At 44.8% G+C, this 16,748-nt stretch overlaps 1 protein-coding gene across 2 annotated transcripts in view; it reads left to right on the forward strand.

The window, feature by feature from the left end:
* LOC144689648 (uncharacterized) overlaps positions 1–15,575 on the forward strand; it is an 88,025-nt gene extending 72,450 nt beyond the window's left edge. For both annotated transcript variants that reach the window (XM_078556897.1, XM_078556898.1), the window contains one exon: positions 15,471–15,575. In XM_078556897.1, the coding sequence (XP_078413023.1) occupies positions 15,471–15,521 (51 nt within the window). In that variant the 3' untranslated portion in view covers positions 15,522–15,575. The remainder of the gene's footprint in view (positions 1–15,470) is intronic.
* The last annotated feature ends 1,173 nt before the right edge of the window (positions 15,576–16,748 follow it).

The raw sequence follows: 16,748 nt of genomic DNA on the forward strand, positions 1-16,748 counted from the left end.
AAGAGGAAAAAACCTACCTCACCTCACCCTCATCCATCTACCTGTTGCAGATTCATCTGTCCATGACTGTATCGGTAGAAGTGCATACCACTCCTTATGGAGACAAAGTCCCGTCTTCACATTGAGGATACTGTCCATTGTGTTGTCTGGCACTACCACTATGGTAAATGGGATAGATTCAGAACAGATCTAACAGCTCAAAAATGGGCATCTATGAGGCACTGTAGGTCATCATCAGCAGCAAAATTGTATTCCACCACAACTTGTAACATCATGGCCAAGCATATTCCTCATTCTACTATTATCATCAAGCCATGGGTTCAACCCTGGTTCAGGCATGCAGGAGAGCATGCAAGGAGCAGCACCAGGCATACTTAAAAATGAGATGTTAACCTAGTGAAGTTATAACATGCAAGTAGTCCTATGTTGAACAGCAGAAGCAGCATGCGATAGAGAGAACTAACCAATCCCACAACCAACAGATCAGATCAAAGCTCTGCAGTCCTCCCAAATCCACTCATGAATGGTGGTGGACAATTAAATGACAAACCGGAGGAGAGGACCGGAGGAGACATCCCTAATGATGGGGAAGCCCAGCACGTCAATGCAAAGGACAAGTGTTACAACTGATGTTAATGCTGAGCAAGCCAGATCTCAGATTGAAATCCGCCTCTGCTGATCGTAATTTCTTTTTCTAAATTATAGAAATGAGGACGAAAAGCTACTGAACATAAAAGCACAGAACTCCAGTGATAACTTTTAAAATTTTGAAGAATTAAAATGTTTATTAAAAGAAAAGGAAAAAAACTTAAACACACAAGATTAAAGATACACATTAAGAAAACAATTTGACAAAATAACCCCCAAAATGCTTTATCAAAGTTACACAATAAAACTATCTTTTTGGCAACAGCCCTTATAGATTCTTAACCATAAAATCCAGAAAATATTACCGAAACTGAGAAATTGCTTTCACTTTAAACAGAAGTACAATCCACAACTTCCCAGAACAAATCCACGCTGATATGGGTTTTCCAAAGGGAGGTTTAAAACAAACAGTTTCTCCGGGCAAATATTCTCGTGGCTCAAAACTGAGTTTTCTTCAGCACACTGCAAAGCACTGGAGTTGGCCTTCAGTTGGACTCCCCCCCTCAGCCTCTACTACAGCTAAAAGCCCGTTTTCATAAATACCTTTTCAAGCCTTTCATCTTAGTTCTCCATTGTCTTTAAAAATCTCTTTCAAAATTCAGGTTCCCAAAAATCTAAATCTTTCAAGTTCCTTTTTTACCCCTATTTCGCGTCAGTAAAATTTAAAACACCTGCCCCTGTTACTCACAAATCTCCTGTAAAATGCAAATGTTCTTTGACTCCTTTGAAAAGCAACAGCTACAAATCAACTTCAAAACTTATCCCCAAATGCTGATTTCAGATCTACTCTGTTTCCATATAAGTTAACACCCATCACAAGGCCTCATTACAAAATGCAAGAAGATATCGCCTTTAGTCTTTCATCCCATAGATTCTACAAGCAATCTGAAGCCAACAACCTTGCCTTTGATTAACCCTGGACACTCACAGACACAGTTTACCCTTTCCTACACAGAATATATACAAAAACACAGAAATATAAAAATACATGCATATCATCATACAAGACTGAAGCATTTGCAATCATCATCTGCCAGAAGGCCTCCTCTTGAGTTCGCCAACGGCATAGATGCTCGTCTTCAGCAATTCAATTCACTCCATATGATATCAAGAAATGGTTGAAAGCACTGGATACAGCAAAGGTTATAGGTCCTGATAACATCCTGGCAGTAGTACTGAAAATTTGTGCTCCAGTACTAGCTGCACCCCTAGCCAAGCTTTTCTAGTATAACTGACATCTGCACAACAATGTGGAAAATTGTCCGAAGATGTCCTGTCCACAAAAAGCAGTACAAATTGAATTCGGCCAATTACCACTGCATCTGTCTACCCTCGAAGATCAGCAAAGTGATGGAAGGTGTCATTGACAATGCTACCAAGTGGCACTGACACAACAATAATCTGCTCACTGAAAAATTCTGAGGGGAGGACCCACCATCCGTGGTTAACTAAAGGTGTTAAGGAAAGCATCAAACTTAAGGAAAAAGCAAACAACTCCGCAAGGATGAGTGGCAGGACAGATGATTGGACAGAATATAAAGAATGGCAGAGAATGACTAAAAGGTTAATCAAGAGAAAGAAATTTAGAGTATGAAAGGAAACTAGCTAGAAATGTAAAAACGATAGCAAGAGTTTCTACAGGTATTTAAAAAGGAAAAGAGTAAGTAAAGTGAGTGTTGGTCCTCCAGAGAGTGATAGTGGGTAGTTAATAGTAGATAATAAGAAAATGGCGGAAGAAATTAACAAATATTTTGCTTCTGTGTTCACTATAGAGGATACAAAACACATTCCAGTAATAGCTGCAAATCAGGAGATGAACGGCAGAAAGGAACTTGGTGAAATTGAAATCACTAGGGAAACGGTAATGAGCAAATTGATGGAGCTGCTGGCTGGCAAGTCTCCGAGTCCCAATGGACTACATCCTAGGGTCTTAAAAGAGCTGGCTAATGAGGTAATCGATGCGCTGGTGTTAATTTTCCAATATTCGCTGGATTCTGAAAAGGTTCCATCAGATTGGAAAGTAGCAAATATAACCCCTCTAGTCAAGAAGGGAGGGAGGCAGAAAACAGGAAACTATAGGCCAGTTAGCCTGATGCCTGTTGTGGGGAAGTTTAGAATCGATCAATAAGGAGGTTGTAGCTGAGCACTTAGAATAGCTCAAGGCAATCGGGAAGAATCAGCATGGTTTTGTGAAAGGAAAATCATGTTTAACTAATTTATTGACATTTTTAGAAGGCGTAACATGCACAGTGGATAAAGGGGAGCCTGTAGATGTACTGTACTTGGATTTCCAGAAGGCATTTGATAAGGTGCCACATCAAAGATTATTACGGAAAATAAAAGTGCATGGTGTAGGGAATAACATAGCATGGATAGAAGATTGGCTGGCTGGCAGAGAGCAGAGAGTATGCATAAATGGGTCTTTTTCGAATTGGCAGGATGTGATGAGTGGAGTCCCACAGGGGTCTGTACTGGGGCCTCAACTTTTCACGATTTACATCAATGACTTAGATGAGGGGAGTGAAGATATGGTAGCTAAATTTGCAGCTGACACAAAAATAGGTAGGAAAGTATGTTGTGAAGAGGACAAGAAGAGGTTGCAGATGGATATAGATAGGTTGAGTGAGTGGGCAAAGATCTGGCAAATGGAATTTAATGTGGGAAAATGTGAAGTTGTTCACTTTGGTAGGAAGATCAAAAAAGCAGAGTATTACTTAAATGGAGAATGGCTGCATAATTCTGAAGTGCAGAGGGATCTAGATGTTCTAGTACGAGTCACAAAAAGTTAGTATGCAGGTACAGGAAATAATCAAGAAGGCTAATGGAATGCTATCCTTTATTACGAGAGGGATTGAACATAAAAGTAAGGATGTTATGCTTCAGTTATACAGGGCATTGGTGAGACCACACCTCGAATACTGTGTGCAGTTTTGGTCTCCTTATTTATAAGGAAGGATGTAAATACATTGGAAGCTGTTCAAAGGAGGTTCACTAGATTGATACCTGGGATAAGTGGGTTGTCTTATGAGGAAAGGTTGGACAATCTGGGCTTGTTTCTACTGGAGTTTAGAAGAGTGAGGGGTGACTTGATTGAAGTATACAAGCTCCTGAATGGCCTTGACAAGGTGGACGTCGAAAGGATATTTCCTCTTGTGAGTGAGTCCAGAACTAGGGGGCAATGTTTTAAAATTAGGGGTCGCCCTTTTAGGACAGAGATGAGGAGAAACTTTTTCCCTCAGAGGGTTGTGCAACTTTGGAATTCTGTGCCTCAGAAGGTGGTGGAGGCAGGGTCATTGAATATTTTTAAGGCAGATATACATAGATTCTTGTTAGGCAAGGGAATCAAAGGTTATTGGGATTAGATGGGAATGTGGAAATCGAAACACAAGATCAGCCATGATCTTATTGAATAGCAGAGCAGGCTCGAGGGGCCGAATGGTCTACTCCTGTTCCGATTTCTTATGTTCTTATGATGCTCAGTTTGTGTTCTGTCCAGTGCCACTTGGCTCTTGACCTCATTACAACCTTGGTTCAAACATGGATTAAAGAACTAAGTTCAAGTGGTGAGGTGAGAGTGACTGCCCTTGACGTCAAGGCAGCACTTGACAGTGTGCGGCATCAGGGAACCCTAGCAAAACTGAAGTCAGTGGGAATCAGGGGGAAAATATTCCATAGGATAGAGTCATACCTAACATAAAGGTTGTGGTTGTTGGAGGCCAATCATCTCAGCTCCAAGACATCGCTGCAGCAGCTCCTCAGGGTAGACTCCTAGCCCAACCATCTTCAGCTGTTTCATCGATTAACTTTGCTCCAACATTGAGTCAGAAGTGGGGATGCATAATGATGATGGCACAGTGTTCAGTACCATTTGCGACTCCTCAGATGCAGAAGGAGCCTGTCTCCATATGTGGGAAAATCTGGACAGCATTCAGGCCTGGTCTGATGGGTGGCATGTAATATTCACACCGCAAAAGCGCCAGGCAATGACCATCTCCAATAAGAGAGAATCCAACCATCTTCCCTTGACTTTCAATGGCAATATCATAGTTGAGTCCCCCATCATCAGCTTCCTGGGGTTGCCATTGATCATAAGTTGAACTAGACCAGCCATATAAATACTGTGGCTACAAGAGCAGGTCAGAGGCTGGGAATTCTGCCATAAGCAACTCAGTTCCTGATTCCCCAAAGCCTGTCCACGATCTACAAGGCACAAGTTAGTAGTGTGATGGAATACACTCCCTCCACTTGTCTGTATGAGTGCAGTTCCAACAACACTCAAGAAGCTCGACCCCATCCAGGAAAAAGCAGCCCACTTGATCAGCATCCCAGCCACCACCTTAAACATTTACTTCCTTCCCACTGATGCACTGTGGCAGCAGCGTGTACTACATATAACTCATCAAGGCTCCTTTGGCAGCACCTTCCAAACCCACAACCTCTACCACCTAGAAGGACAAGGGCAGCAGATGCATGGAAACACCATAACCTGCAAGTTAACTTCCAAGCCACACATCATCCTGACTTGGAACTATATCACTGTACCTTCCCGATCGCTGGGTCAAAAACTTGGAACTCCCTTCCTAACACCAGATGGACTGCAGTCAAGAAAGTGGCCCACCGTTTTTTTCTCAAGGGCAATTAAGGATGGGCAACAAATACTGGCCTGGCCAGTGACGCTTACACCCAATGAAAGAATAAAATAAAACATATGTGTACGAAAACAAGGATTGCAGGGTGGATGGGCAAATTAACCATAATACCATGATGCACGAAGTCATTCAAGTGGAGGGAGTGAAAAAAAGGGTGTTAGTGATAGGGACAATATCGTCAATGGAGCAGATATTGTTCTGTGCGGCCACAACTGGGGTTTCTGAAGGTTGTGTTGCCTGCCTGATTCCAGGGTTAAAGACATCTCATGGCTGGAGAAGAATTTGGAAAGGGGGAGGATCTAGATTTCATGCTTCACTTAGGAACCAACAACGTAGGTAGAACTATGAATGATGTTCTTCTGAGAGAGTTTGAGAAGTTGGGGTCTAAATTAAAAGGGAAAACATGAAAGGTAATAATCTCTGGATTGTTATCTAAGCCACAAACCAGTTGGCATTGGGCTAAACAGATTTGAAGGTTAAATGCATGGTTGTAAGTGTGGTGTAGGAGCCAGGAGTTTTGTCTTGTAGACCACTGTCAAATGTACTGGAGAAAGAGGGACCTGTTCTGTTGGGACAGGCTCCACTTAAATCAGCTAGGACCAGTGTCCTGATGAATAACTTAGGGAAGCAGACAGGGCTTTAAACTAATGAAGTGGGAGAGGGTTGGGAAGATGCTGAAATTCATAAGCAGCAAGGGAAATGTCAAGGGTTTACACCACAGCAGCATTTTGGGTAAAAATAAGCAGAGTGAATCAGGAAGGGACAGAGAAAGTAATGGAGGTAATACTGATAAGGAAATTGAAAAAAAGGTCAAAGCTAAAACCACAACATCTGAATGTTTAAAGTGTTTGCAAATAAGATGAATTAATAGCACAAATTAATAGGTTTGATCTTATAGCCGTTACAGAGAAATGGTTGTAAAGTGACTAAGGATGAGAACTAAATATTCCAGGATATTTAACTTTTAGAGGAGATAGGCAAATTGGAAAAGCAGGAGGAGTAGTCCTGATGACTAAGGATGGAACAGTAGAGACAAAGGGTGGAATTTTCCCAGAATTGCACTAAGTGCCATAGCGGGCGGGAAAAATGGAGTCCTAACCACTGATGAAACTGGCTGGTTTTCACGCCATTTCCGTGGCGGGCAGGCTCTCATTCGCCCGCTTGCCATCGCCCCACTGTTGCATCATGCCAGCTGCCATCTTTAAAAGGCAGCCGCCAGCAAAGCGCTCACCACCAGCTCACCACCGCTGTCCAGGAGACATGGCCAACAAATGCAAAAAGACTGCAGCCCCCGCTTCAACGATGGGTCCCTCGAGCGACTGCTGGATGCTGTGGAGGCCTGACGGGATTTGCTCCACTGGCCGCAGGATGGGTAGCAATGTCATCTGCCCGCCTTGGGAGGCGGTGGCAGTGGTGGCCAGCATGAACGCCCTGCAGAGGAGGACAGCCACCCAGTGCCACAAAAGGATGAATGATCTCCTCCATTCCACCAGGATAAGTCACTTTTTTCATCACTCCCAACTCACACACTCACAAACCCATCGCACATCCACAGGGTCCTCACTCACTGCCAGTGCAAGGGACATCACCATTCATTCTTTCACACACACCATCATTGTCTTCATCCCGTCCATGGGACCACTCACCACCCACACAGGCCAGGCATACTTATCATCTAGCCCGGCAGACATCCTAATACACTCTCCCCGTCTCTATCCATGCAGGACAAACTGGCTCACAACAAGAGGGAAAGGTTGCAGACAGGTGGAGGGATTCCAGAAATCAAAGTTCTGACAGAATTCGAAAACAGAGCCATCCAGCTGGCCGACGATGATCTGGATCGGTCCTGTGCTGATGGTGAGGTCGGTGCTGCTCTACCAAGTGAGGATCCAGCAGTTCAACATCCATCAGACAACCATACCGTGAGTGATGTGTCCTCTTTCACAGGCCACTGCCATGCACTAATTATCTCCCCTTGCTTTCACAGGCACACCTGCCAAACGGCCAACAGAGTCCATGATCCAGGGCCTCCAATCAAGCCCCAAAGAAACCTCTGAAGAGGAATCTGAAGGCACCCTCCCTGAAGTCCCGTCACAGCGCTGACCCACACTCTCCACCAGCGCAGAGACACACACCTCGGTGGGACCTAGCTTTAGAGTAGCCTCAGGATCACAATCTGGTGAGCACATCGCACTTTCTGATCCACAGCAGGCGGAGGCAGGGACTTCCCAGGTCCCCAACAATCGGAGGACTGCTGGAGGCCAGAATGTTGCTGAGTTTGAGTCAGATGACAAGCCTCTGGACTCGATCATGTCATAGTTTCTGAAGCTGCAAAGGCAAGCTAGGGAACAACAGGAAGGGGTGTCCGCTGCACTCCTCAGATTGCAAGGCATGATGGAGGAGTCCGTCCGTTTTCAGGCTGAGGCGATAGCGCCAGCATTGCAACGCACTTACGTCAACACTAACAGGATGGCTGCCACCATGGAGACCTTGGTCCAGGACGTCACTTCTGCACTGCTGCGTGGGCTTAACTCCATTGCTGATGCCACAGTTTGCCTCCAACAGCGTGTATGCAAGATGGGTGCTGGGAAGCTTGAACTCACTCCAGCTACCCCTTCCGCTCATGGACTCAGGCAGGGGCCTTCGGGCACCCATTGGGAGGAAGATCAGAAGGTGCATGCTCTGGGGCCATCCACCCAGGTGACTCTGGGAGCGACCGGCCCACCTGACTCCCCGCTTCCTTATACCTCTGCAGACCCAGCTTCGCAGACCAAGGAGGGTGCCACTGCCACACAGCAGGACCCCGAAAGCAGGCTGGGGCCCTCCAAGTCTCGGCCCTCCAGAGGATGCCTGCCAAAGTCAACATAGACAGGGTGTCACAGTCAGCAGGCTGTCTCCACCTCTGCTGTAGATGTCTGGGGAGCACCAGGACGTAGCAGCAGGGTTAGGAAAGATAGGTAAAAGTAGTTGCACCGCCTGGCCATGGGTGTTGATCACGTACATACTTTCACTATTGTCAATAAACTTCTAAGAATGTCACCCTGCCTGTGGCTCCTTGTTCTGATGAGCAGTGCTTTTATCACTCAGATGTGAAACCTTTCTGTACAAGATATAGAGTAGGTGTCTCAGTCCAGGGCCTCTTCCCTGTGCTGTGTGCAGCCTTCAGACCAAAGTGATGGTCCAGCCTCACACTCCCTGGAAACATTACTGATGCCTGCACCTCAGCAGTGCTGGTCATTGCTGCCAGAATGTAGTGGGCAAGCGCCACAGAGTTCTCTTATACTCTCTGTGTGCTCTCAGCACCTCTGAGGTGAGGCTGGCCCCCTTCACACCAGCATCTGCGACCAGTGATGCTGTGTACCAGCTCCTGAAGGGCTGAGGTGCTGAAGGTGTCTAAAGTTTCTTGGCTGCATCTCTGAGATGGCCCTGATCATGGAGCGCAAGCGAGCTGCCCTCGGCCAGACAGGAGTCAGACATTTTCAGAGGCTATGTGAAGATCTATAGAGTGTCCTCATAGCACGTTGTCATCATCCTCCTGCGACCGAGTGACTATTAGGGCCTCCACTGCATCTCCATGACAGGAGCATTCTCACAGTCACACGTTCACAACTGCGATGTGAGGATCTACGGGGACACCTCACTGCATGTCATCATCATCCTCCACAAATCTGGCAGCTATGAGGGCCTCCCAAGCGCGCCTGGCTTGTCTAACCAGTGCAAGAGCCTGATCCTCGTTGTCGTCACCACCGAGGACCCCCTCACCCTCATCCCCGTCGGCATCCTTCTCATTGGAGGAGATGTGCAGCTCCTCCATTTCCTCCTCAGCCAGCTCCTCACCCCGTTGCAGTGCCAGGTTGTAAAGGACGCAGCAGGCAATGACGATGAATGACACCCTCTGCAGACTGTATTGCAGGTCTCCACCAGACCGGCCCAGGCACTGGAACCGTATCTTCAGTATCTTCCTGGTCTGCTCCACCAAGTTGCGAGCTGCTGCATGTGCCTCATTATAGCGCCGCTCTGCTGCAGTCTGAGGCCACCACACAGGTGTCATCAGCTACAGCCTCTGTGGGTAGCCCTTATTCCCGAGGAGCCAACCATGCAGCCTCTGTGGACCCTGGAAGACTGCAGGGATCTGCGAGTGACTCAGGATGTAGGCGTCGTGCACACTCCCTGGAAACCGTGCGCATACCTGCAGGATGCGTTTCTGGTGGTCACATATCAGCTGCACGTTCAGTGAGTGGAAGCCCTTGTGGTTGATGAAGTCAACTAAGTGTAGCGATGGAAACCTGAGCGCCACATGAGTGCAGTCAATCACACCCTGCACCTGTGGGAATCCTGAGGTCAGGGTCAGGCCCTTGCATCCTGGCTGTCCCAGTACCAGGCGAAATGCACAAAGTTGTGTGCCATGGAGAAGATGGCATCTGTGACCTCATGGATGTATTCATGGGTGGCGGATTGTGAAACCCCACAGAGGTCACCTGTGGAGTCTTGAATGGAGCCACTGGCATCGAAATTGAGCGTCGCAGTCACTTTCACAGCCACAGGTAGTGGATGCCCTCCATGTCCCCTTGGCACCAAGTCCTGCAGTAAATGGCAGATGTGAGCCACCAGGTCCCTAGAAATGCGCAGTCATCTGGTTCTGAGTCATTGCAGGAATGGCAGGCGGCATCTATAGACCCTGGGTGTGGCTAGGCGCTGACCAACCACAGCTCACTGTCGCTCCTGCGCAGCATGTGCGGGAGCCCCTGCTGCCCCCTCTTCATGAGGTTGCTGCTCCTGCCTTTGCGTGGCCAGGAGCCTCAGTCGCTCTCTCCTCCGTCTTCTACGGTCTCTGTAGGCTATCAGGCATACAGCTAGGTCACCAGGATCCATGATCCTGACATGGTCCTCCTGCTGAATGAGAGAGAGAGAGACCTGGTTATCATGGCTGTACTTTGCACTTTTCCTGGCCCTGTGTGACCGCCCCTTAATGCTTCCCAGAGAGTGCTGGTCACCCCTTGGATGGCCAGAGATGAGTGCGCTGCATGGCTGCCCTGTCAACCTGCTACATGAGGGACACTGGTCCAAATCAGGATGCTGAGATTACAAGGGGCTGTGAGCACCTCCAGCAGTGACTGCTACATGGCCAGCATTGGCGAGGAGATTGAACGTGTGCAGTCCAACTGCTCCACGGTCCAATAAAGTGGTGGCGGACTCGACGTCTGTGCCGGGGGGCTGGGGTGGAAGCGGGGGTGGGGTGGTAAGGTATGGAGCACTTGGTGGCCCTTTGGTGCCTCCGTGATGCTTGCATGGGTGGGCAGGCTAAGAGCTTGACCCCAAACATGTCACTGTGGTTGCGCCTGATCTGTCTTCACTGCAGAGGCATGGTCAGTTTATACAGGTGTCCCTAATGCGTGGCCACTCCCCTCACTTACACTGCCCCCCACCTTGCTTGCCTGTGCACGGGATGCAGTGCCAGGGCAGCACTTGACTCCCCCCCCCTCAGCAGTCGCCTCCGAAGCTGGCCAACATTTACCCCCAGACAACCCCGCCCTCAGTAGTCGCCTCCGAGGCTGGCAGCACTTGCCCCCGGACACCCGCCCCTCACAGCAGTCACCTGCAGGGCCAGGCATCAATTTCCCCTGCCCCCCCCCAGTGCCCCTGAGATCTGTAAATAACGGGTGAGCTGTGGAGAACGCTGCTGCTCACTCACCTCAGTTCCCCCAAAGTGAAGGCCGCCGAGTGCATGTTGCCTGCGTGCTGTTGTGAAACACGTTGGCGTGCTTTCCTGCCAACGTGGATAGACAATATGACGGGGTTCCAAGAGCCTGGCAGGATGGCCTTTTAATTAAACACTAATGTATTACAATTAGCTCCCCGCCGACCGATGGCGGGAAACGCGGCCTGCCATCAGCAGGCTGAGTGGAAGATCGCGACCTGCCTTCATGCCGTTGTGAAGTGGGTCCCGCCATATTTCCGCACACGCCATCAGTCACGCCCGCCACCAGCAGGCTCGGAAAATTCCACCCATAGCATCTTAGCTCTGAAGATCAAAAAATAGAATCAGTTTGGGTGGAGCTAAGAAACAGCAATGGACAGAAAACATTGTTGGCAGCTGTTTGTCGGCCCCCATGTATAGTGTATGGCAGAGTATAAATTATGAAATTAGAGGTGCTAATAAAATGGCTAATACAGTCATCATGGAGGACCTTAATTTTCATATAGACTGGAAAAACCAATTTTGCAGTAAATATGTGGAACATGAGTTAGTAGAATGTATACAAATAGTTTTCTAGATAGATACGTTGAGGAACCAACTCGGGTCCCCGAAGAGTCCGATAACTTTAAAAAAAAAATTTTCCTTCGCCTGATGGAAATAAACCAAAGAACAAGATATCATGTTTTAAGAATTTTCCTGCAACCAACTAAACTCAACCTAAATGAAACAGTACTTAACAGGCAACTAATACATTGAACTAAAGAAAAGGAACTTTCACATTAAGCAGCTACTGCATTCAAGATACATCTTACAACTTTTTCACTGTGTACTGCACTTCAACAGATATATAGCATTACAAGAACAAGTCCCAGGTTATTTCCAGCAGGGTGACTTCTTCCTGCCACGTCAGATTGCAACTTTCAGTGTTCTTCGAAAGTCGGTCTCTTCAGCCTGAATCTCCCAGATCCAACTTCCACCAACAAGGCCCACCACAGTGACTCCTTGTTCCTTAAATCTCCAAAAGTCCCATCTATTCTGCCTTGGCCTTTTTGAGCAGAGAACCAGCTCTCACCAGCTTGCTGCTTTTGGTGCTAACAAAAAAATCATTTTCCCACTCTTCACAGCCATAGCTACATTCTCTCTCTCTGTCTGTCTCCAAAAAGCATTTGTCCCTTTTCTGGGTCAAGGTGTGAAAACTGTCACTTGAATTTCAACAGGTTTCAGTTTGGGTTTTTTTCTCCATGACAACCAGGCCACATGGGCCTGTCTTCAGGCAGAGGTTTAGTATGACCACCCCCTATCCAAAACATTCTGTTTCAACTCAAGTTAAAGGAGACATTTTAAAACATAACCATCTTGTAAAGTCCTGCATTCGTAACACTATTTTGGATTTAATATTGTGCAATGAGAAATGGTTATTTAATAACCTTGTAGTAAATGGGCCTCTAAGGAAAAAGGACCATAATATAAAATTTTATATTGAGTTGGAAGGTTATTTAGTTAAGTCTGATACTGGAGTCTTAAAGCCAAACAAAGCAAACTACGAAGGTGTGAAGGGCAGGTTGGCTGTGGTAGATTGGGAATCTACATCAAAAGATATGATAGTAGACAAGTAATAGCTAGTATTTAGAGATTTAATACATAATTTGCAATAAATATACAAAAATACGGTGCAACTGTGACTAACGAGGAATTAAGAATAATATTAGATCAAAGAGGCTTATAATGTTACCAAAAAGAGCAGTAATCCTGAGGATTGAGAGAATTTTAGAATTTTGCAAAGGACCAAGCATTTGATAAGGAAAGAGAATAGAGTAGTAAGAGACAGTAAAGCAAATTGTAAACATTTTGATAGGCATGTGAATAGGAAGAGATTAGTGAAAATAAATGCAGAACTATTAGAGGCTGAAACTGGCAAAATTATAATGGAGAATAAGGAAATGGCAGTGACATTAAACAAATACTTATGATTGTCTTCTTGGTAGAAGGCACAAAAAGAATTTGAAAAAAAATGAAAACAAAGGATCTAGTGAGAATGAAGAACTTAAAGAAATCAGTATTGTTAAAGTATCGGAGAAATGAATGGGATGCAGTACAAACAAATCCACTGGACCTGAAGACCTACATCTTAGAGTTTTAAAAGAGGCAGTTGTAGAGCTAGCAAATACATTGTTGATCTTCCAGAATTCCTTAGATTTGAGAAGGTGGACTTGAGGTAGTGATCAGCCATGATCTTGTTTAATAGCAGAGAAGGCTAAAAAGTCCAAATGCCCCACTCCAGCTCCTATTTCTTATTTTCTTAATTTAATTTATACAAGCACAATTCAGATTATCCTTTAATATCTTTACTCCCACTTTCCTAATTAATCTTAACCTACAGCAAGTTTGCTTTCCCCTCCTCCTGCCAGACTCATTTAAATCCACCCCTTCTATCTTATCTACCCTTTTTATAAGTACATTGGTACTCTTCTGGTTCAGATGAAGTCCATCCCTCCTGGATAACTTTTCTCTGTGCCAGAACTGGTCAGTATTCTAGGAAAGTACTTAATTGGTTAATTAGCTGTGAAGCATTTTGGATGTCCTGCGGTTTTGAAAGCTGCTGCACTAATTCAATCCTTGCTTTCTTTCCGAAGTATTCCTAATCTCCATCAATTCTCTCAATGGATTAAGAATTTACCTTTTCCCACTTCAGTGTTCCCTACTCCTCTAATAGTTCCTATCCAATGAATACCTGATCCACTGTAGACCCTCAGTGATCCATGCTTCCAGTTCCACATTCCCTCACTGACTGCCCACAGACTGAGCACCACCCAAACCTTCTCTCAGTTTTCAGAATCAAATGCTCCCATATGTTTCCCTCCTCTCCTATTTACCCAGGACCTAATGTCCTCTTCCACACTGTATGATCTCAAACCTCACAAACTACCTTGCGAAAACTGTGCCTCAGCCCCTTCTTCCTGCCGGAACTCATCCACCTCAAAAGTCATTACTAGTCCCAGGTTACAGTCCCACAGTTCTGTAATCATAGTAGTCCCACAGCCCATAATTACTTATGAGCCAGTTCTTGACCCATTCTCCTCGAAGCTGCAACCCTCTCCTCCTATTTCCTCCACATTCCAATCCTGACCCTTTGAGGGGAATTTTCCTAACATTTTGGCAGGGTGATTTGGAGTTGGAGGGGCCAGGAAAATGGCCAAAAAATACATCAAGTCGGCATGTTCCCTTGTCCTTACACTTTTGCTGGAGGTGGCTTCAGAGTACTGATGGCAACCTGCTCAGCAGCAGAAGGAAGCCAATTAAGGTAATTATGGGGCAATTAGCAACATTTTTGGCAGGCTATGGAATTTTGCTGGCAGTGTACAGTACCCTGCTGTTTCTGCAGCTCATCCAATCACAGGAGGAGAAAGCAGAGTTGGAGGTCAGAACATCATGAGATGCATATGCAGTGGTCACTTTAAAGGACAAGATTGGCAGTCCTCAGGGACATATGCAAGCAAATGCTTGCAATTGCTTGCTTGTCACCTGCAGATGGATCCATCAAATAATGCAGGGTGTGAGGAATTGGCTGCTGGTCCCATGAACAATATGTTCCTACGTCTTGTGCCACCCTCTGCTTCTCCATTCATATCAGCAGTACTCAGCATACACAATGGGTCTGCCGGCTACTCTTCATCGCTCCGCATTCTCAGGCTACCCAATGTCCCTAATTGGGTGGCACTCCCAGTAGCAGCTTCTTAATTGGTCTCCTCTGGGAAGATTGCACCCTATGTCCTGTCAGACACACATTCATGACTTTTAGGGGAAAATTTAGCCTAATGTTTCTACCCGTCTGTAATCCTTTTCCCCAGTTTCCCCTGGCCTGAGCCTTCAGCCCACTTTTATCTGAGCCATACATGTTGTCACATTTTACCAGCATCCTCTTATCCTCACCTTAAACTTAGTATACTTTGTTTCCTACTTCACAGTGAACCTTAGGTCTCAAAAAATGAAAGAGATAGATAGGTTTAGAGTATATCTAAGGTATCCGCAAGAGTCACACACAGATATTGACGATAAAAAAAATATAAGAAAAAGGGTTGGAGAAAAGCACAAAACAGGATAGAAACAAATGAAAGATGTCAGACAGAATTATTGAGATAGCACAATAAGGAAAATGTTCACTACTGTCACTGTGCAGTGACTTCATAGAAAAATGCATATGTTAGGCAAGGAGGAGAAGGATCAGCTGTGATGCCCCAACAAAAGAAGAGACTACCCAGAAGGCACTTTTCAGGCGTACACACAAAGAATGGCCAGAGGGGGGATGGCACTTTAACAATACCCTTCAAGACAGGAGGAGGATAGAAAATTGGCAACAAAAAATATTACAAGCTTGTGATTTTATATTTTAATACCAGTGAAAAAGGTTTTGGAGGTCATACAGTTGCTATTGCATTAAATTACAAGTAATTTTGCAGATTTCTGGTTTTCTTTAGGAATGTAAAAGCTGCAAATCTGTGACATTGAAGAGAAGATCCTATAAGTAAGGCTTATATATAAAACAACTGATGAACAACAGACCATCCTCCATTGATTTGAACAGCTTTTACAGTATGTAAGCATGTATGTACATAGGAACATACAGCAAGTAAATTGTTTTTTTGCATTTCCTGTATTTTCAAATCAATCTAATCATCCTTAACATTTTGAGATATATTGCTTTTAATTTGTTGTAACAGGAACAAACTACTTATTATCAAAGATCATTCATAATATCAACAGTGACTAATGTAAGCTATCATTCCTTCAGAAGGTAGTTCAACCTTCATTTTTAACACTTCAAGCACTGCAGTTTCTACAGCAAAAGACTGAACAAACACTTATAAGTATTCTTAATGTAATTAAAAGAAAAATGCCGTTTTTGTGGCCAATCTCACAACGTCAGCCCAGAGATTGAGCTGTTCTGAGGTATACACTTCTGTGCCACATTAGGTGATGACTTGGGGCTTTTATTTTTGCAATTATAAATAACTATTTTTATCAATAGCATAGTATATGCATCATGCCATGAGACAAATTATTATGTCTACTAATTTTTCAAAACATGATAATGGTGCTAAATATAGTACTAATATTAAGATGGCACTTTCCTTTGACTGCCATGTTTATTCAAGTTACTTTCATCTCGACTGAGACTTCAAAAAGGCTAATAAGTGTTCAAGTTTTACTGTAATACTCAACATACATTATTTAAAATAAAAGCATATTTACCAACATTGTGGAATGGAAAATGTGTCATTTTAAAAGCACCAATAACTCTCCACTCAACACTTTCATAGACTTTGACAGTCAAAGTTAAACTGGAATTTATACAGTATAAGTCTACTCCTGGTAATTGTCATGATTGTACAAAAAATTAATTATCCAATAATTCCAATTAAGCAACATAATAAAGATAGTATTTGCCTCTTCCCCTGCCACCACCTCCCACCACACCATCCAAAATATTTGGATTGTGGACTTCAAGTCAAAGCTATACTTTGTGAATGTTTAGAAGTATTATCTAATATAGTTTGTAACTCAAAACTCATTTTTGTGCTCAAATTAATTTTATTAAAAAATAATTTCATAGAAGTTTAAGTTTTCTATAATGATTTCCAGATAACCGACATAAACCATATCCAAGCAGTGATGAATATACCCGCTCCTCTTAATCTGTAATGTACAACTCTCTCTCTCTTCAGGTACCATGCCCAATGTACAACTATTCAAAG

The sequence above is a fragment of the Cetorhinus maximus genome, chromosome 14, assembly GCF_964194155.1.
Source record: "Cetorhinus maximus chromosome 14, sCetMax3.hap1.1, whole genome shotgun sequence".
Classification (NCBI taxonomy): domain Eukaryota; kingdom Metazoa; phylum Chordata; class Chondrichthyes; order Lamniformes; family Cetorhinidae; genus Cetorhinus; species Cetorhinus maximus.